The 20881-nt window shown below is 40.9% G+C and overlaps 1 protein-coding gene across 1 annotated transcript in view; it reads left to right on the forward strand.

The window, feature by feature from the left end:
- Positions 1-20881, forward strand: part of SAMSN1 (SAM domain, SH3 domain and nuclear localization signals 1) — an 80570-nt gene that overhangs the window by 15006 nt on the left and 44683 nt on the right. The window contains exons 2-4 of the mRNA XM_059820425.1: positions 4657-4725; positions 12371-12494; positions 13665-14011. Of these exons, the coding sequence (XP_059676408.1) occupies positions 4657-4725; positions 12371-12494; positions 13665-14011 (540 nt within the window). The remainder of the gene's footprint in view (positions 1-4656; positions 4726-12370; positions 12495-13664; positions 14012-20881) is intronic.

Below are 20881 nucleotides of genomic sequence, written 5' to 3' on the forward strand. Positions count from 1 at the left end.
AATTCAAACAAAATGCATATTTCTTGCTTTTATTCAGTATTTGCCTAGCCTAAACTTCATACTCAGTATGCCTGTGTATTTTAGAAGCTGAGTTTAAAAGAAGACTCTGGTGACTACCTGAGTCATGCACCATTTTCATTATGCAGACCATATGGGTTTTAATAGTTAGAAAACTTTTTCTTTCCCTGAGCAAATACATTTCTGTTATATTGATGTCCTGGAATTGTGTCTAGCAAGATCTATACTAAGTATTTAGATCAGTCTTCCATGATCCATATTGGCATATGTATCCAAGTGCTTTCTGAATTTCTATAAACATATACCATATCTCCTCTTCATAATACTGTATTAGTTATCCCACTAGTATGAGCAATTAAGAAATTCTGACCCTTGGGTTTGCAGAACAGTAATAACATAAAAGTAGGTAACAACCCATCAGCTGGTGAGCAACAGAGATCTGGGGAGAAGGACCTGTAGCTCTGGAACTAGAACAAATGGCATTTGCTTTTTATTTCATTTCCAGTCCAATGTTTGCCCTGATAATATCTTACTTAAAGGGCCAATTCATATCTGTCGCAAATCAGCTTAGCTCTGCTGATTTCACATGACACAACAGTTTACTCAGTTTAATCTGACTAAAAGTGTCTAATACACACCTATATATGTGTGTGTGTGTCTAAATGAGGAATTAATACAATAAATTCTTTAAAAGCTGAAAATCTGGCAAATTTTCCTTTACAGAAGAATGTTACATTCAAGGTGAATATTAAACTTTATAAAAAGCTCCAACCTGAGTTTCCTCTGCTGTTTCTAATACAATGTCAGGAGTCCTTTTGGATGTTTAGGTTAAAAGAAAGAAAAACTGTACATGCATCATCCTGAAGGCATCTGAGATAAGACAGAGCACTGTGAAGACCCAGACTTCAGGCAGTGCTCATCTCCAGTGTAGGCCAGAGACATGATCTGGCTTAAAAAGAAAACAAGTCAAAAGATCTGTGTATCAGGGGACAGACGACCCTATTGGTGACTTTAAAGCCAGTATGTTCCAGGTTTCTTCTGCTTTCCCTTAGGGTTTTATCTGTCTCTTTCTTGTTAGTTTGTTCCCATGATTAGCTCCTCTCCCCGCTGCCAGAAAGTAGGTGGGGAGGAAGAAAAGGAGAAAAGAACTCTTTTATCTTCTGTATCTCTCATTTTCTTTCTCTGTTCTCTTCCTTTCACCTTCTAAGTATTAAGAAAACAGATTATTCCTTGATTTCCCGCAGCAGTTCTTCACGTAGTGTGAGGGATCTCTGGCTCTGCCCCTGTACTGCCATGGCAACCTCTGGGCTGACTCCTCATTAAGATCCCGGAGGCCATTCCCCAGACATGATAGAATATGGAGGGAAAAAGGAAAGAAGAAATAATAGGGAATAAGGCCTATGTTTGCTTTAAGTTTCCTCAAAATCCCTTAAAGCATCTGCCCGTGAACCATTCACCCCATTTTAAAAGCAAAGTTCTATTTTTGACTTCTCTAATTTTTTTAAGATGCTTTTTGGGGCACGTGACTAACAAGCTGTAGAGACTTGGATACCTCCAAGCTTTGGTACCAATTTAAGACCTAGTGAACTCGGCTTTTGCAGCTTGCTTTCTAAAAAAATCATTTTTTATGACATTATTTTGAGTTTTAGTGATTATTACCTCTGGCCTTCTTTATCATCAAGATAACATTGATATAATGCCCTTTTAAGCTTCCAAAATAGTCTGATTATGTCTGTTTTCATTTGCTGTATTGCATTATGCACACAAATAAGGAAATGCTAAGAGAACAGCATTATGGGGGAAGCTCTCACACTTCTACAAAATCAGCACAACTGAGTGCCTTTATGAAGTCCCCATGCGCTGATGCACAAAGCATGGGGAACAAACAGGTGGAATTAGAGATCTGCACGCAGTTGCAAGGCTGCGGTCTCATTAGGATCACAGAAATGTGGTGGGATAGCTCACACAACAGGAGTGTAAGCTGCCATGGATGTCACTACTATCTTCAAGAGGGACAGAAAGAAGATCCGGGGAACTACAGGCCAGTCAGTCTTACCTCAAATCGTAGGAATGTGACGGAGCAAATCCTCCTGGAAACTATTCCCAAACATATGAAGTACAAGAAGGTGATTGGGGGGTAGTTAGCATGAATTTATGAAATGGAAATCATGCCTGACTAGCCTGAGGGCCTTCTACAATGAAATGACTAGCTTGGTGGAAGAGGGGAAAGCAGTGGATGTTGTTTATCTCGACGTTACTAAGGCTTTCAACACTGTCCTTCATAATATCCTCATGGACAAACTAATGAAATACGGACTAGAAAAGTGGACAGTGAGATGCATTCAAAACAGGTTGAACTGATGGGCTCAAAGGAATGTAATTAATGGCTTAAAGTCCTGCTGGAGACCAGTCCCTGGTGGTTTACCCCAGGGGTCGATCCTGAGTCCAGTACTGTTTATCATCTTCATTAATCACCTGGACGATGGGACAGAGTGCACCTTCAGCAAATTTGCAGTCAGTGCAAAACTGGGAGGAGTGGCTGATGGAACAGAGAGTTGTTCTTGTCCATCAGAAGGTCTTCAGCAGCCTGGAGAAATGGGCAAACAGGAACCTCATGAAGTTCAATAAAGGGAAGTGCAAAGTCCTGAACCTGGGGAGGAATAACCTCTTCTGCCAATACAGGCTGGGGGCCAACTGGCCAGAAAGCAGCTTTGCAGAAAATGTCCTGGGGGTCCTGGTGGACACCAAGTTGACTATGAGCCAGTGATGTGCCCTTGGAGCAAAGAAGACCAACATCCTCTTAGGCTGCATTAGGCAGACCGTTGCCAGCAGGTCAAGGGAGGTGATCCTTCCCCTCCTCTCAGCAGTAGCGAGCCGACTCACCACATATGGGTGCTGGGTTCAGTTATTGTATCTCCAGTACAAGACAAACAGGCAAAATATTGGAGCAAATCCAACGAAGGGCCATGAAGATCATTAAGGGACTGGAGCATTTGTCATACGAGGAGAGGCTGAGAGAGCTGGGACTGTTCAGCCTGGAGCAAAGAAGGCTCAAGGGGATCTGATACATATGTACAAACACCTGATGGGGGGGGGAGGGTAAAGAAGACAGAGACAGACTCTTCTAAGTGGTGCCCAGTGACAGGATGAGAGAGGCAATGGGCACAAACTGAAATACAGGAAATTTCATTTAACATAAAGCACTTTTTTACTGTGAGGGAAGGTCAAACACTGGAAGAGGCTTCCCAGAGAAGCTGTGTAAAGTCCATCTTTGGAGATACTCAAAATCTGTCAGGACACACACCTAGGCAACTTTCTCTGCTGGACCTGCTCTGAGCAGGGAGTTAGAGTAGGCAATCCCCAGAGGTACCTTCCTGCCTCAGCTGGTCTGTGTGAGTCTGTGATTCCATGAGACATGGAAGAGCCAAATTTACGAGCAAGAGTAAATAGAATAGATTAACATTATAGGGTTTTTTCCCTCTCTCAAAAAATAAAAAAAAAACAACCCAAAGAAAAAAGAAATAAAGAAAGCAAATAAACTTCCCTGAGTGCTTCACAAAAACTTTAATCCCTCTCCATTTCCTAAATAGATGCTCATTTCATTTCATTTCATTTCATTATTTCATTTCATTTCATTTCATTCTGTAAGTGCTGGAAAATAGGGGCTTGGAACAGAAGTACAGGTTGAGGAACTCAGCATGAGCAACACTGTAATAATTGTACCCTACCATAAAAAATAGCTTTACTTTCTGCATTTATTTTTCATATCTTTGTTACTGTTTGTTCATGTCTAGCAGGGCTCCCTTGATGGCTCAAACCCTTTGTAGCATATTGGGAAGGACATAAAATATGAAGTAATACAGTCTTTGGGCTAATACATTTTCAAAAATGTTTCATGCCTCATTTCTCACGTAAATTCTTAGGTTGCATTCAGCCTTCAAAGTGTCATTCATATTCATGAAGAAAAAAGGCTGGTGTTCATTACTTTCACTGATAAGCTATAAGCACTGTCAGGCTTGCCCACTAGGGACTGCATCAGTGCCCCAGGGAAAGTGCATTCTCATGGTGTTCCTATCACGAGGACATTGTGACCAAGAAATGGATTATGGGCAGATGATGAAAGTCTATATAGTCTTGTCTTTGCTTAGTTCTGAGGATCCTCCCATTTTCTCTGCATTGTTAATCCAATTCAAACTCACACCCTTGGGGCTCAACATCCCAGGCAGAGTGAGGCAAACTGAACAAGACCCTTTTTAGAAATGCATCAGTGACACTTGCTCCTCAGCTGGGGGGTTGCTGCTGAGGAAAGCCTTCTGTGACTTTCCTGCTCATTGAGAAAGGAGAGCCAAGATCTAGGACGAGACCCAAGCATCCCATGATACAACACATGGCTCTGCCGCTGTATCGCATACACTGTGATGTCTCCAAGATGGTACTGAGTCCCAGATAACTAAGGAAATTAAGACAGCTCAATATCAAACTGATTTCAATGGGTGTCAGCTGGTGTATGTCAGCCATTGCTTTTATATGCACACAGTACTGGGTTGAAAGACTGATGAGCTCTCAGTCTGTATTCAATGACATGATACTAATTATTTATGCTGGGTTTTTTTTAATTTTACTTTTCATACCATCTAGGTGATAAACTATGAGCAGTGGATTCCACCACGAGTTCACAATCCAAGTGTGGCTGGCAACAGTGAAATGGTGAGTTGCCATAAAATTGTTCTTTTTTTTTTCATCAGCAGCTAGCAGCCTTCAAGAACATGCTGGTTTAGTAGATTTCCTTTACTGTACATTGCTTCCCCAAAAGTTGAAAAATCTTTATCCATATCAATGCTGTTAATCATGATATCTCTTTATCTTTAATAGAATGTCTTATTATTGCTCTGCTATTAATCATGATATTTCTTTATCTTTAATAGAATATCTTATTATTGCTCTGTGATTCCCAGGAGAAAATCTGCCTATAATCCTAGCCTGCTTAGTTTGACTCTGCAGTCATTTTTGAATAGCTGGAGTACCAGACTAAAATAATGGGAATATTTAAAGGTCAGATATGTATGGGCAGGAGCACATGAAAGAACTTTGTACAGTGCTTGTCTATATATTGGTTGACTGTGGCTTTACTGACGTTTTTTAACATAATATTTATCCAAATTCAGTGCATTTTACAGAACTAACTCTTTGTATAAACAGAGTAGAAAGTTCTCTGTCATCATGTACTATTTTAATATTCACTATGGGCAGCAAGGCTATTTCTGAAATTTTCCAAAAATTTTTATGGTGCAATAATGATGCACCATTGACACGGTAAACATACAGTAATTTTTGTCTTCTCACTATTACACTGTACTCTGAATTTAAATGCACGGTAATCATGATTAAATCATTGCAGTTCTTTGGGAAAGACAAACCGGTTGAGTAAAAATCACAGCGATTAGACTCTGCCATGACTAAATTCTTTATGCTGAGAAGTGACATGCTGTGCAAGTACTTTTATTGAAATTAATGCAGTTAGACCCAGGAAAGAGAGTGCTCAACAGGACTGAGATTGCTGGAACCTGACCAACAGTGTTTTACACTTAGCTTCCAAATTGCTGTTTTTCTGTCACCAGGTTAATCCTCATAACATCTCAGCGAGCAACGATTTCTAAGGCATTTAGAATATCTTAGGATAAACTGGCAACAGTTTATCAGACACAATTTAGGTCTTTTTTTTTGTAATATATTTTTATAAGTGCATTTTAAAAACGTTATTTTTTTGCACACTTCATGCAAATTATTTGCAACTAAAGGGCAGCCTGTGATTTATTTTTTTACACAATTCATTTTTATTTGTGATGTGACATGGTTTTGCATAACTAAAACCTGTTAAGAAGGGAAATAAAGAATATTCTTGTTTATGAAGATTCTTCCCTTATGGATAGCTTTGCTTATATATTGGGCAAAACATAAGCACAGCTACAATATTCAATTGAGCAAATGCTCTGACCCTAGAACATAGAGGGGGAAGAGATTTAAAAGTCTTTAAATGTGTTTTAAATGAACAGCTTTTTATGAGTGGAAACTTACTGCTCTGTGCACTGGTCTTCAATATTCCCCCATAGTTCCTTTTGGAACCTCCTTCCCCTTCCACAGAGAAGGAAGGTACTGGAAAGCAACACAGTCCAAATTAGTGTACGTTACTGGTCCAACCAGTAGTGCTGCACATTCTGTCACTGCACTTCCTTCTCTCATATCCTGGACAGCAGCAACTAGAGATGCCAGATTCCAGATAACACAAACAGCAAGAACAAAATTGCCTGAAACAAGGGCATAACATTTAATTTTTTTCCCTCACTTTTATGCATGCTTTCACTAAGCTGTGGCTGAGGGTTACCAGGACAATACACAAAAACTGTGAGACCAGGACGGTCAGTTCACCTGGTAGTCTGTCTGGTTTCTACATCAAAGAATGTTTTAGCTCTGTTTGGATAGGCAGCTAAACTTCTGGATTTGAATGCTTAGGTAAACCAAAATAAAATACCGTAAATTCAAAAGCTGTCCCATCACTAACTGATACTGCATGAGCCTTTTTTTCCATAAAAATGGGTTACTGTATTTATTACTTAAGCACTTATGACATTTCACTAACAATAGACTCTTACAAATGAGTGCTTTTAAGGTAAAGAGGATTAGAGTTTGCCATTAATAAAATTATCTGAAGAGATTATCTACCGTTTATCTTGATGTCTCCATGATGGAAATCCCAGATCATAACTCAAAGTCATCATGTTGCTTTTGTATCGTTACTTATAAGTGAACAAATTATTATTACTACAAGAGATCTTATATTAGAGCAATATTAGCATTTTAAACCCACTGTGATTTATTTTGCAAAGACATCTCACAATGAGACACTGAAAAATTACACCTCAATTTCTCTCTTTAGCTAAGCTAAAACTGCAGTCCTAATATCTTGAATTTGGAAGAGGGGAGAGGGGGGTTGAAATACAAATCAGAACATGACTAATCTAAGGATGCTTGGATTTGGCCCACAGTGCATGATGAATACTTCAGATACAAGCTGTAAAAGGGCCCTAAGCTGACTAGAGCTTTAAGGTGGATCTGCTGAGACCCTATCCTACATTGAAGATCCTTATGAAGACCTAAAGGGTTTTAAACTCAAAAATACTAGGTTTTATTAGTCTACAAAATAAGATAAATTCTTTAGATGGCAGCAACTGAAAGCACCTAGATTTTGTCTATATTAGTAACTAGCACAGAGTAATATGTGAGTTATCAGCACAGCAGAACAGTTGGTGCTGATGTCCACACTAGATGCATTATGGGGGATCTACCTGTGTTCAGATCCTCTCTGTTGGACATCCAATAGTAGCTGGAGTTCATCAGTTAAACTTCTGGAAAGCATCTTTCATCTTAATTTCATCTGCAATGAATTCAGTTTGTGGCACTTTGAGACGCAGCTTACAGGGATAGCTGTGAAATTAACTTCAAATATATGTCCCTGATTGAAACTAAAATACTAATGTAGCCATAACTTACAAAAGACACTGGAGACATGAAAAGGTGTTTACATTCAACTCTCTGACTTCCCACCACGTTCCTGTGGTTGAGTCCCAGTTCCCAGGACAGTCTGCAGACTTCAAGGAATGTAACATGCTGCTGAGAAGAAGAGAGTCTAAAACCAAGTGCTGCCCACCATGGGAACTTCTGCATTACTCACTGTGTTTATTAAGAGGATGACTTCTAAGGTTCTATCCTTAAGGAAAGAAGTCAGCATAGCTCCATCAGCATGAATGGAATCATGCTAATTTGTATCAGCCATGAAGGAAGCTATTAAAGGTGTATCTAGAGATATAATAACAATAATAACAATAATAATAATAATGATAATAATAATGTTTTACATAGCTAAGAACATTTCATCAGAACAGTGCCTGAAATAATATAATAGTTTGAGATTTTTTTGTGTGTAATTTTGTATGTGGGTATATGCTTATTTCACTAGGTCATGCTTGGTTCAAGACAATTTCTAATATTCTGTTAGTCCATTGGTCTTACATAAGGAGGATATACCAGATTCTGTAGGCTATTAAATCCCCATGCCAATTTATAGCTGGACAAAGCGGTGGTGCAAATCATAGAATCATAGAATCATTTAGGTTGGAAAAGACCCTCAAGATCATCAAGTCCAACCGTAAACCTAACACTGCCAAGTCCACCACTAAACCATGTCCCTAACTGCCTCATCCACACTCAACCACCTCCCTGAGCAGCCTGTTCCAGTGCCTGACAACCCTTTCAGTGAAGAAGTTTTTCCTAATATCCAATCTAAACCTCCCCTGGCACAACTTGTGGCCATTTCCTCTTGTCCTATCACTTGTCACTGGGGAGAAGAGACCAGCACCCACCTCTCTGCAACCTCCTTTCAGGCAGTTGTAGAGAGCGATGAGGTCTCCCCTCAGCCTCCTCTTCTCCAGACTGAACAACCCCAGTTCTCTCAACTGCTCCCCATAAGACTTGTGCTCCAGACCCCTCACCAGCTTTGTCGCCCTTCTCTGGACACGCTCCAGCACCTCAATGTCCTTCTTGTAGTGAGGGGCCCAAAACTGAACACAGTATTCGAGGTGCGGCCTCACCAGTGCCGAGTACAGGGGCACAATCACCTCCCTGCTCCTGCTGGCCACACTATTTCTGATACAGGCCAGGATGCCGTTGGCCTTCTTGGCCACCTGGGCACACTGCTGGCTCATATTCAGCTGGCTGTCAACCAGCACCCCCAGGTCCTTTTCTGTGGGGCAGCTTTCCAACCACTCGTCCCCAGGCCTGTAGCATTGCATGGGGTTGTTGTGACCCAAGTGCAGGGCCCGGCACTTGGCCTTGTTGAACCTCATACAATTGGCCTGGGCCCATCGATCCAGCCTGTCCAGATCCCTCTGCAGAGCCTTCCTACCCTCCAGCAGATCAACACTCCAGCCCAACTTGGTGTCGTCTGCAAATCATTTGGTACAAACCCTTTCAAGGTTTGAAATCAAACATCTGAATATACAGGGGAACATCTCACCTATTCTCACTTAGCTTTCACTAACTCTCTGCTTCAACTTATTATGATTTCAACACAATTGTCTAGTGATACAAAACTAACTAAATACACATAAAAATATCTTTTGCCTGGGCATAGAAGTCTTGGGCTTCTATTTCTGCTTACAGAACCTCATGTCTTCAGAGAAAAATATCTGAACCTTCGGCACTTGAAGCACAGCCGTCTTTATAAGCAGTTACCTGTCAAGTGAACAGTGGTCTTTTTTTTAAAACTGAAATTAACATACACCTTTGTCAATGGCCTTATCCTTAGCAAGGGATCCCAGCTGCCGGGCTTCCATACCCTCTAATTCCTGACTACTGGCCCCAATATCCCAGCATCGTAGCAACCAGCTGAGAATTAGCTCACCTGGTTGACGACTAAAATCTTTTTGCATATCTCGCAACTCACTTAGGGATAGGGAGCGGGTGGTTTCTGTCTCATTGATTATCTCAGTCTCTTCCTCCTCCTGTTCTTGTGGCTGCTCTGCCGCAGAACAGGCTGCCTCGTCTGATTCTTTCTCCTGCTCCCTCTTAGGAGAAGCTTCTTCATCCCTTACTAAACGAGCTGACTTCTGCTTCCACTGTTTCTTTTTAGTTATAGGGGCGACTGACACAGTGCCCGGTTTAGCCACACTGTATGTTGGTTTGTTTCCCCTCTCTTCCTCCTGGAGGTGCTGCATAGTATCGAGCAGTGTTTGGCAGACACTGGCCAGGGCCCAGCACAGTCCAGTAAGTTGTGCCTCTTTGGAGTAGCCGCGGCATTTTTTTTTCAAACATTCTAACACTTCATCAGGATCCTGCAGTTGTTCGGGAGTGAAGTTTCAGACCATTGGAGGTAAGAAGTTCTCTAGATGCCTGCCCATATTCTCCCACATGCCGTGCCACCCATGACCATACTCTCGCGGAGCCTGGGTCATATTCCTAAATTGCTTGTTAACCTTAGACAAAACTGAAGCAATATTTCTAAGAAATACCAATAGAAGTATTTCAACTACCCAAGGATGTTCAAGGTACTGAGAAGCCATTGTAACGAGGGAGACATTACCACAGAAGAAGACAGCAAGGGTGATGTTCTGTATTTCCTCCACAAAAAACTCTCAGAGGAAGGAGTATAATTGCTAAATATCTCCATGAGATGGTACCCGAAGTACAGTAATGGCTTCAGTGCAGAGATCAAACACCAGATTACCCAGCTCAAGGTCAGTGTTTTAAAAACAAATCTCCCAAGCAAAACATCACTAATCACCACAGAGCGCAGCAAACCGAAAAAGCCAACACCAATCTTTAACAGGTACAGCAAAAAAAAGAGCATGGTGCAGACCAAATAAACTAATGTCAAGAACAGATGAATCAATATTGTGACCTGTAACTTTCAACAGATAGAAACCCCTTCTAGTAAGTTCTGTTGAATCTGTTATTATCTCAAACCCTTCGAGCCCCACGTTGGGCACCAAAAAGGACTGTCGTCCTTTAGTACCAGCTGGGAACTAAGCACCACACGGCCGCTCGCTCACTCCCCCCAGGTTGAGATAAAGACAGTTTAATAGGTAGAGCAAAAGCCGCGCAAGGCAGTGAAGCAAGACGAGGAATTCATTCACCGCTTCCCATCGGCAGGCAAACGTTCAGCTATCTGCAGGAAAGCAGGGCTCCATCACGCGTAACGGTTACTTGGGAAGACAAAAGCCATTACTCCGAATGTCCCCCCTTCCTTCTTCTTCCCCCAGCTTTATATACTGAGCATGACGTCATATGGTATGGAATATCCCTTTGGTCAGTTGGGATTAGCTGTGCCGGCTGTGTCCCCTCCCAACTTCTTGTGCACCCCCAGCCTACTCGCTGGTGGGGTGGGGTGAGAAGCAGAGAAGGCCTTGATGCTCTGTAAGCACTGCTCAGCAGTAACTAAAACATCCCTGCTTTATCAACACTGTTTCCAGCACAAATCCAAAACACAGCCCATACTAGCTGCTATGAAGAAAGTTAACTCCACCCCAGCCAAAACCAGCACATCCATTATCATTGCTGCAAGGGATGGATGTAACTCGTAGTATGTGAATGCTGGGACTTCAGACATGCTTCATGCTAAGACTTTGCAAAAAGCCTGTAATCCAAACAAAAGTTGAGGACTTCAGAATCTTGAGACCCCTGCCTAAGCAGCCTGCCCGCCCACTATACATTAGACTGTGCTGGCAAACTCCCTGATGACATTGTCTCAAAGAATTATGCATATGAGGAAGCAGAAGGGATCTGTGATGTGTGACGTAATTGTTGGGCAGAGTGCAATAAAGGTCTCTGCATTTCTACCATCTGATAACATCAGCACTAGCACTTAATCACTTGTAATATTGCCAAAGATGCATTGCCACAATAGGCCAAATTCATTATCGGTGTAAATAGGTGAATAGCCATAGAAGCCAGACAGTATTGTTCCAAAAAGTAGACATTGGTGAATTACAGTTTTAATAATTTCTAATATATGAACTTTTTTTTTGGTTTCTAATAAAAAGTAGGTTTTCTATGTGAAGCACAGCATATGACTATGGAAGAGAGGTTATTTGCTGTCAAAGTATCAAAGTTCTCTCTGAAGCTCACAGAGAAGTTCAAAGCCAGACTGGAAGTGAACTCAAGTGTTTCTGGACTGATTTGCAAGATAGCAGCAGCTGGTTTAACATAAGTGAAAGCATATGAGATGGCTGCACATTCACAAAGTTCCTGCTCTAGGAGCCTGCAGTACCCAAACCTTGAGTTTCTCCAGTAGGACATTGTCGGAATGTACAAAAACAGATTTGAATTGTCATTTATGTTACTGTCATTTAATCTAGGAAAGGAAATAAGGCCTTGAATAAAGGAAGGCATCAGTATTTCAGAACACACTCCCATGCACATTTAAATGCAGTAGCTCACCACATTTGGGATTTCTGTGCATACCTGAAATGCTTCTGGATAATGTAGTGTATGCATATATTAAAATGTTTTCTGGAACTAATCTGGAATTAAGTATTAAGTAATACTGGGGTATTAAAGAAAAGTAATATGTAAACAGCAATATGAACACTGATCTAAGTTTGATGCCTCTTGTGACTTGCCTTTTTCCTTTTTTATATCTGTTGGTCCCAAGCAAGAAAGTGCCTAACTTTTAAAGCATTGTGTAGATGATTAATTCTTTGAATCTGAGACTTCGTCATTCTCAAAATAAGCTCCATGCTACCCTTGGTTTTTATTTGTAGGCTTTGAATACTTTCAACATCTTTGGGTTTTTTGCCAGGGTACAGAACCAGATGATAAAGCAGAGTCCATGGGAACACTAAAACGATTGCAGAAATTGGTCCGAACCAAAAAAACAAGTACACAAAGCTTGGAGGATGTCAAACATGTTTTGCTCCCCCTCAGTAAGTAAAGCATCTTATCAGCATTCTTTCCAACATTTGGCAAATGACACTGTATTGAACATAACTGTAAACAATCCTGTCCTGGTCTGTCATTCACCACCCACGATTTTCAAACCCCAACTGAGATGTTACTGTGATACCACTTTAGTGCTGACTTCCTCATAGCGTGAAAACCTGTTTCCTGTCACACTAGCTTGGGTTTTGTAACAGTATATCTCGCAAGAGGGGATTTTAGCTAAATAGAATTGTATAACAGTGGGGCCTCCGTGCTGGGGACAATTTTTTTTTAGAGTACTTTCTAGTTTAGTGTCACGTTTCAGATCAGAAAGGCAAAACTGACAAATGCGAAGATAACTTTCAATGTTAATCCATGAGTCAGTAGCAGCTGGGAGCACAAGAAGGTCTGCAGTATGATAAGCAAGTCGGCCTCTCATCATACCTGATTGCCTAGGGCCATAAGACACAGGAATTCTAAACTGATGCTGAGCTCAGGTTATTTTCTCGAGTCTCCTACAGATCACTGATCTGACTGTGCAGCAGTTCTTCATCTGAACTTGTTTTGTCAACATTAATTTAACAGGGCATGCATTTGTTGTACAATGCATTTGTGTATATGAATATTTTGTAAACGAATACTAGCAAAATGAGTTTAAACTATCTGATGAACTACTGCTCCAGCCAAATCATTGCTTGGTCTGAAGCACATGAGGAAATTCAGATTTCAGCAACTACTTTGTAACTACAACATACATACTAGGAAGGGGTGGAAGAAGAACTATCCAGAAAAGATTTCCAAACTTTTCCAGTATTTAAGCTAAACTCATGCTCTCTGCAACTATGCAGCAATATGACATTTCATTAGCAAATTTGCATGTTCAGTGCAGAACCAGTTCAATTTTCCAGGCTTTTGAGGGAACAAGACAAATTTACCAAATGGAGAATAAATCTTGCTTTTGGCTCAGATGTCTGACCCAGTACAAATTCCTTTCCATCTCCCTAATTATCATTATTATTTGTTTTTTATGGAGTCCTTGGCTTTTTCATTATATAGAATGCAACAGACAGCATTTAAGAAAAAAAGTGTGCTATTTTCTCTATGAATTGCAACAGATTATAACAGAAGTATTTGCATTTTTAAAGATACGTTAGAAGATGCTTATATCTCTGAAGAGGATGAAGAAGCACTAACTTCTTGCGTGAAGCTGACAAAACCTCAGGAAAAGAAGACCTGGAAAGACAACGTGAGGAGAAAGGAAGAGACTGAGACTAGGGCAGATTTTATTTCTGCATCTCTAGGCTGCTCATACACTTCCAGACTTAATAACTTAGGAACTATTTCAATCCATTCGGAAACCGAATTCCACTTGTGGCGTGACTGGAAGCCATTTCCTGATAACCAGCTCTGTCCTTGCGACTTCCTGATTTCAAAAATAGAAGAATGGGAAAACTGTACTTGCTCTTCTCATCAGCCACATCTTACATATTCCCTCACTGATATGGATCTACAGTACTCCTGGGTAAGTGGAAGTGGTTTCTTTTGTGCTGATATGCATAAAAAGTGGAAACTTTTTGCTCTGATTCAACATTAAGAGATGCTATCATCTTCCATGTGGTTATGAAATGCAATAAACCAAATTTAGATTTCAGGTAAATGGATATGAATGCATTGCTCAGGCTAACACCAGGGGTTCATCTAGCCCTAGGTAGTTCATTTTTAACCATGCAGACATCAGCAGCATTGAGAGGGAAGACTTTAGGCTATTCTCTTTCTCATCAGACACACTGTTTTTTTCATCTGTACATTAAATACTCATCCTTCCAGGCTTAGAAAACTTTCTGGAAGTCTGGGGTAAGTCAGTAAGGGCCAATGAAACCAATGGTCTTGGATCAGGCCCCTAGAGGTCACTGCAATATTAGTAAAGGACACTAGAGTTATTGAGATAAATATCAGAGGTTGAAAAGGCATTGGTGTTTCTGCCTTCTTGGATCAGGTCAGCTGGTGGAGCCTATTTTTGCAATTACTTTTGTGGCAGCAAGAAGTTTTTAGGGCCAGGCACAAAGGAGCAGAGTTCAATCTTTGTCTGAAATTACCTTTCTGGATAGCTACCTGGAGGAGGCTTTTCTATTTTAATTGCTGGCTTCGTCTAAAGGGCTATTTAAAACTAGAAAAACAAAGCCAAGAAAAAGTTTAGTTGTGGAGATATACAGAATATGGACACTGCAATGAGGCTTTTCTCCCTCTCCTCACTGGGCACAGCAGGTCTTCTGGCACTCCACATAGTGGTAAGCACATGGAGGGTGACTGGTTGACTGAAATATATCAGGGAAGAAGTAAAGAGTAGCCTCTTTTCCCTTTATGCCCATTCCCTCTACAGTGCTCCAGGGACAGAGCTGGTTGTCACTGTGTAATAAGGCTAGCTCCCAGGAAAGTGCATCTAAACCACAGAAGGCAAGATACCTGCTGAAACCTGCCAGCTGAGTGTTCAAATGGAGACCTGAGCAACTATAACCTTAGATCAGAGAGTCTCCTGCTGAAAACAGTATTTTCTCGAATGTGTGCTCATATATCATTAGGAGAAGTACACACGCATAGATGTGTGGGTCGATATAGCAACCATATTTCTGAATACATGGAGGCAGTCATTCAGTTTCTTTTCAATGACACAGTAGCTGACATAGCAATAGGCAGCATGTGAAACATGGGATTTATCTAGCTGAATGTAGCCCAGAAGATTTTCCTGGGATTTGACGTAGAAAACAGAAAAACTAAAGCTTTGATTGATGAAACTGTAATTAGAAGAGAGAGAAAGCAAACTACCCCTAAAAAAGGTGAGAAAGGTGCAGTGGTGAAACCCTGGACAGCCTCAGCACTGCAAACTGTCAGGGAGAGCCTCTGGAGACAGACCTTTGGGGCAGAGCGTTGGCAGAAATAGGCTGGGAGCTGTGAACAAAGACTGTGCTCTGTCGCGTGAGTCCTTCTGTCTGCCAGTAAGTAGGACTCTCTATAGAAACCAAATTGTTACAGGGACGCTGGGCTCCATCATATGCCTGCTCCTAATGAAAGCAACTTTCAGCATCCCAAGCTAAGGCTGAAGTCCCAGGGCAAAATAGTAATAATAGATGTGTCGGTCAGATTTATGAGAGCGGAAGTGTCAATTCAAATAATTTTATTTCATTTTGTCAGAAACAGGCTTTTATTATTCTCTACCCTGGTGAGATTTGTCCTACCCATGTTACTATTAAGTGCCAGCAAGAGGTTTAGTGCTTTTTTTTCTGCATTATTGTTTATTTTGCCATCTGTTTTCCTGATGGGCTCCCCAACTTTAATGTATCTCTGTGGGCTTAGTATCTTTAGATTTAGATTACAGGCAATGGCAAGACATATCATTCTTTGCATTTGCATTCTACCAGCTGGCTCAATTGAAGATTACAAAGACTGGATTTTCAGTTTTGCTTTTTAAGAATCGAACAAGCAGACACTGGTGGTTTTGCTATGAGGGGATCAGACACTGGGAATGATGCAGATGTTCTTTCTGATGTTGATTTACTAATTAGAGTAAAACCAATATATTCCATAATACTCTTCTGATTCTATTAGTAAAGTATCATTTTATTTTCTTGGCTGATCTTGGCTTGGCCACTACTCTGTTGTCTTTGCTGCAGCATGATATGGAGGGGAGAGCCTGACATGTACTTCTGAAATGCTAGTTGGTGTGTCCTGAACTGAGGCAAACAGGCAAAACTGATAGATGCAAGGCTAAGATCCAAGACTTTGCTATTTCATCAGCAAACTGCGGCTGGTCTGGTTTGGGGGATGGGCAAATATCTAGGTGGGACACATATTATCCAGACTCACCTCAGCAACATATGCAAAGCTGATTGAGCTTAGCCTTAATTAAAGCTTGAGTTGCAGATAGTAAATCAAGTAGTGCTCTCACGTAATCACAAGGAAAAAATACCTGGAACTCTTCAGGTTAGATTGCTGTTTAGAGAGGCAAAAATGTGAGTGATCCTAGTTCCCTTCCTCCAGTTTCTTCCCTTGACTCCTTTCTTCCTCTTCCTTTCTTCCTCCTCAGCACTTTACACAGCCTCCCTTATGGTGTTTCATATTGCCATTGTTTATTTCACCTAAAACAATAAAAAGGCTGACAGAGATCATCCAAGCTGGTCACCCAAACAAGAACTGTGAGAACAGACTGAAAAAGTCCCATCCATCTTCAGCTACAACAGGCTCACCAAACTCCTCCAGCTACTCTTCCTCCAGCCTGCCCCAGTTAAGCGCACAATAAACACCTGTGTTAACTGACTGCCTCTGGCACAGGGACATTGGAGACAACTCAGACTTCACCCATCCTGCTCACCTTCATGTATTATGAAAACATTTTAGAAGTTTGTATTTCTGTCCTTTAATTAAATACAGAACTGAGTGTGCTGCGTTACCGTATTATAGCCACAGTGCCACCGTTAGCAACTTTGTGCAAAGTAAACTTAGACATAGGTCATATTTTTCTGCATTGTTCAGCTGTTTACAATATAATTTGTGGTTGGTCAAAATTTTGCTAGGGGCAACATAAAGCATTGCTTTTTTTGATGTGTCAAAATTGCCATGTGAAATTATTGTTACTGGTATTCTTCCTAAGGAGATGTAATTTGTACATAGTTCTTCCTTACAAAGTGGAAGAATATATTTAAGAAAATACCGAATACTTCAGCAAAAAAATAAAAAATATGCCTGGATAAAGCAATTACTATGCTGCATATTTTCATTTTACCGCAAAGTATATTGGGGAGAGAAATGAGTGATCCAGGCAGGTGTTTGTAATGCTATGAATCAGATGAAAATCAGGCAGAGGATGGAAGAAAAGATTGTCCAGACACCACTTTAACAACCACTTGACCTTAATGTGAAAGGTTATTGTTTTTTATACTTCTTTTTATTCCTCAAGCTTAGCCCTGCAGAAAACAGTTCAGCTGTCTGTCTCAGACTTTTTCTCCTCTTTTTTTTAAATTGTGGTTACTAGAAGCTGCCCTTCTGTTACTCGTATGCTAAGATGTTCACAACCCTAACAAAGTAGTATACTTAAAAGTGCCACGTCCATATGACTTTTATACAAGCCATTTCAGCCTTCTGTTGCTTTTTCTCAATCTGTGCAATTGCATAGGACTTTTGCAACCTCATGCATGGAAAATCTAGAGCCAGAAGCTTGGAAATTACAGGAGCTTGACGGGCTTGACTGGCCCTGAAACAGGCACAGAGTGGAGCACATAGTGGGGTCACAACTGAGGGGTGCTCTTCACAAAAGGGTTCCCAGACTATCTTGGACAGCCTGAGAAAGAAAGAGAAAAGCTGATAAGTCCCTTTCTCCTCTCCCTCAATGCTTAACATGCTACTTCACTGGCTGACCCATCCACTCTCCCAGTAACTGTGCAATATGGAAGCTGTGTTTGTAGGATGACACAGGCATCCTTTACAGGAAAGGGAGAGGAGACAACATCTCCTGTTGGAGACAAAAATCGGCAGAGAGCTACTGGAAGTGGGTTTCTCTTCTTGCAGTATCTTAGAAGCATGGTTAGGTTTAAAAGAAGAAGGAATTAGTCATTGATGCCATAAGAATATTTATCTGTTGCAACCTGTGTTTGCTATCAGTGAGAATGAAAAGACAAGGGTGATTCCCCAAGACTAGAGAAGACCTGGGATTTTGGTGAGAGGAAAGAAAAAATCTAAGGGTGCTGCAGAGCAAGATACCTTTCCTCTCCCATTTTCAGGTTAAGAGGAGCATAAAAAGCTTCAAGAGATTGTTTTCTATCTGATGTGAATGCATTACATTGTGGTGGAATGAATGGTAAGTTTGGGAAAACTGCAAGTGACTATGCCAACGCCTGTGTTCATTCTCTCCATATTCCTCTCAGGAATGTGCCACGGTCTTATCATGGTTATGTTAGCCTTGCTATTACGGCCATGGTTTTCTGCCATTTCAGTGACCTTGTGTCTTTTTGCTTTTCTTCTGGTCTGGCTTGCTTTCTTGTCAGACCAGCCATTTCTCAGCATCTCCCTTTGACTCTTGGTAGATATGTCTAGTTTGACACTCATTTGTCTGTTGAAGAAACACTCTTTTTCTCAGCTCTATTTTTGGACATTTTCTTGTCCTAACTTTTCCTGACATATTCTACTTAATAGGTTCTGGTTCCTGGTTGCCCCATAACAGCCTTGCTTGCTTGCTCTGATTGCTCTTACCCTGCACTCTGCACTGCCTGTGCTGCTCCTTGGTTCTCAAAGAGGTGCTGTATATTGTCTTGAGGTTTACACAGGTTATTGGATCTCTTGTGATACCAGTGACTGATCATTGTCCTCTATGTTAGTGGAGTGGGGAGGAAGAGTATGGACAGCCAATAACAAATAAACAGGACAGAGAGTGCTCTTCTCTGGCAAAATGTGCTTCAAAGCTGAAAGCTGCATTTGACCATTTGCACAGCCCAGAGAATGGGTGCAGGAGGATTTCTACTTCATTGCAGCCAGCAGTTTCTCCTGCGCACTAGAATGCTGTGGTCTTTAATGGACTTTCTGGCTGCTCAATTTTCTTAAGCAATTTGTCTGGTTTCTGCATTTTTTTCTTTCTTCAGCTAATGTTTTTCTGTTGAGAGACACCCGAACATGCCTTAGAAGAGCTTTCTCAATTACATTTTGAATCCCTATTTGGCACAAATATAGCATTAAAAAGAATGCCTGGAAATCCCCAAATTGCTTTTCTGAGATACCAATTTTCAACTGCTCTGGTCACTCCAGCTGCTTCACTGTCAGTAATAAGTGGTCCTTATAATAGCTGTAGCTCTTACTTGTTCCTCTTTCAGTGACAAGGTAGGAAGCCAGATCCTCACCAAGTATAAACCTATTTTCTACTGGTGTTAGGAAGTCCTGCTCAGCTGTACCCAAGCTGAGGCCCAAAGCCTTTGCCCAGGGAATCGATGAAGAGCAGCTAAAAGGATGGCAGTAAACAAAGCAGTCAAGACCATGATGATGGGTGTTCAGGTGATAAGCTGTGGCTGAGACATGAAAACAGGATTTGTTTTCTAAGATATGAAACTGTCGCCAGCTGCTTCTCTTTCGTCTTGTCATATCTTCATTTACAAGCCCCCTGACAGGTTTCCTGTTGCTTTTTATAACATTCTAGCTAATTTCACCTGTTTCCCTGCTCTCCCCATCAGTCCACTAGCTCAGCCCTTCACCCTGTGTACTCAGCACCTCTCTTGCAGGGTGAAGAGATAGCTAGAAACACCCCCCACCTGCTCCCCAGACTGCAGAGTCTTCGAAGATACACAAACTGATAGACAAAAAGGAACAGTGCTACAGCTAAATCTAGCACATGGTTAAATTCAAAGGCACTCGCTATTTCCCAGTTCAAACCCTGTCCTAGAACCTTGTGAAAGCTTATTTTGGATTTTAAGCCTTGTGAGGGGGTGGGGATTGAGATATATTTATACATGTCTGTTGTAATCAAATGCTGGTGAAATTTGAGTGGCTTTGATTTTAAAACTGGGGAAAAGTCAAGATCCATGACTGAATTTTCAGTGTTTACTTTTCCTGGAAATACCAAGCAAAATATTGACTCAGCCAAAAAGATACAAATGCTAGTGAGCTTAAGAGCACTCATTTTCCTGATGCTTCAGTGTCTGTAGAGTCTTACTTTGCCTCCTGTCACAGGGAGTTTTATTTAAGAAACTATTACATCAGGAAGTTGGTAAATATTGTATGGCTTGCTTCAGTTAAATACAAAAAGTGAGAGAAAATCACCTCTTAAAGCGCAAGGCTTCATCTCTCAAGCTTTGTGCTTGGAAGAGAGGAGCCTGGGAGGGTTTCCAGCCTTGCTATAGCTGCACCATTGCACTGTGTTGATAGCAAATACCTGCCACTGTCATTCTGCATCCTACAGTGATTTTTGCTACTTCCTGCATAGTAACATGAAAAATTTAGAAATTTAGTGTCTTCATCTGTGGTGACTTTGACCATGCAGTCTCAAAGAAGGTTTTAAAAAATATGAAAAATCTGATGATGCTGCTCTTCAGTATGGTAACTCTTGTCCTATTCTATATTTTTAAGACCTTACTGGAATTTTCATAGCTGTATAGGGAGTTATGTCACATTTTCCATTGATTTTAGAGGTATGTATACCTAAATCTACTAAAAAGCTTAACAATTCCAAACTTTTCCCTCCAAATATTGCTGGACTGTTCTGTAAAGTTGGAATGCTAGTACTTGCTAGTATATCTAAGGCAGAACAATAATTAAGTGAATTTATTTGCAGTAAAAGATATTTTAAAATACCACAACATCTTTAACATGGTTACAGATAACTGCAGAAGAACGTTTCAATTCACCTCAGCAGATTTCA

This window comes from Gavia stellata, chromosome 1, assembly GCF_030936135.1.
Source record: "Gavia stellata isolate bGavSte3 chromosome 1, bGavSte3.hap2, whole genome shotgun sequence".
NCBI classification, from domain to species: Eukaryota; Metazoa; Chordata; class Aves; order Gaviiformes; family Gaviidae; genus Gavia; species Gavia stellata.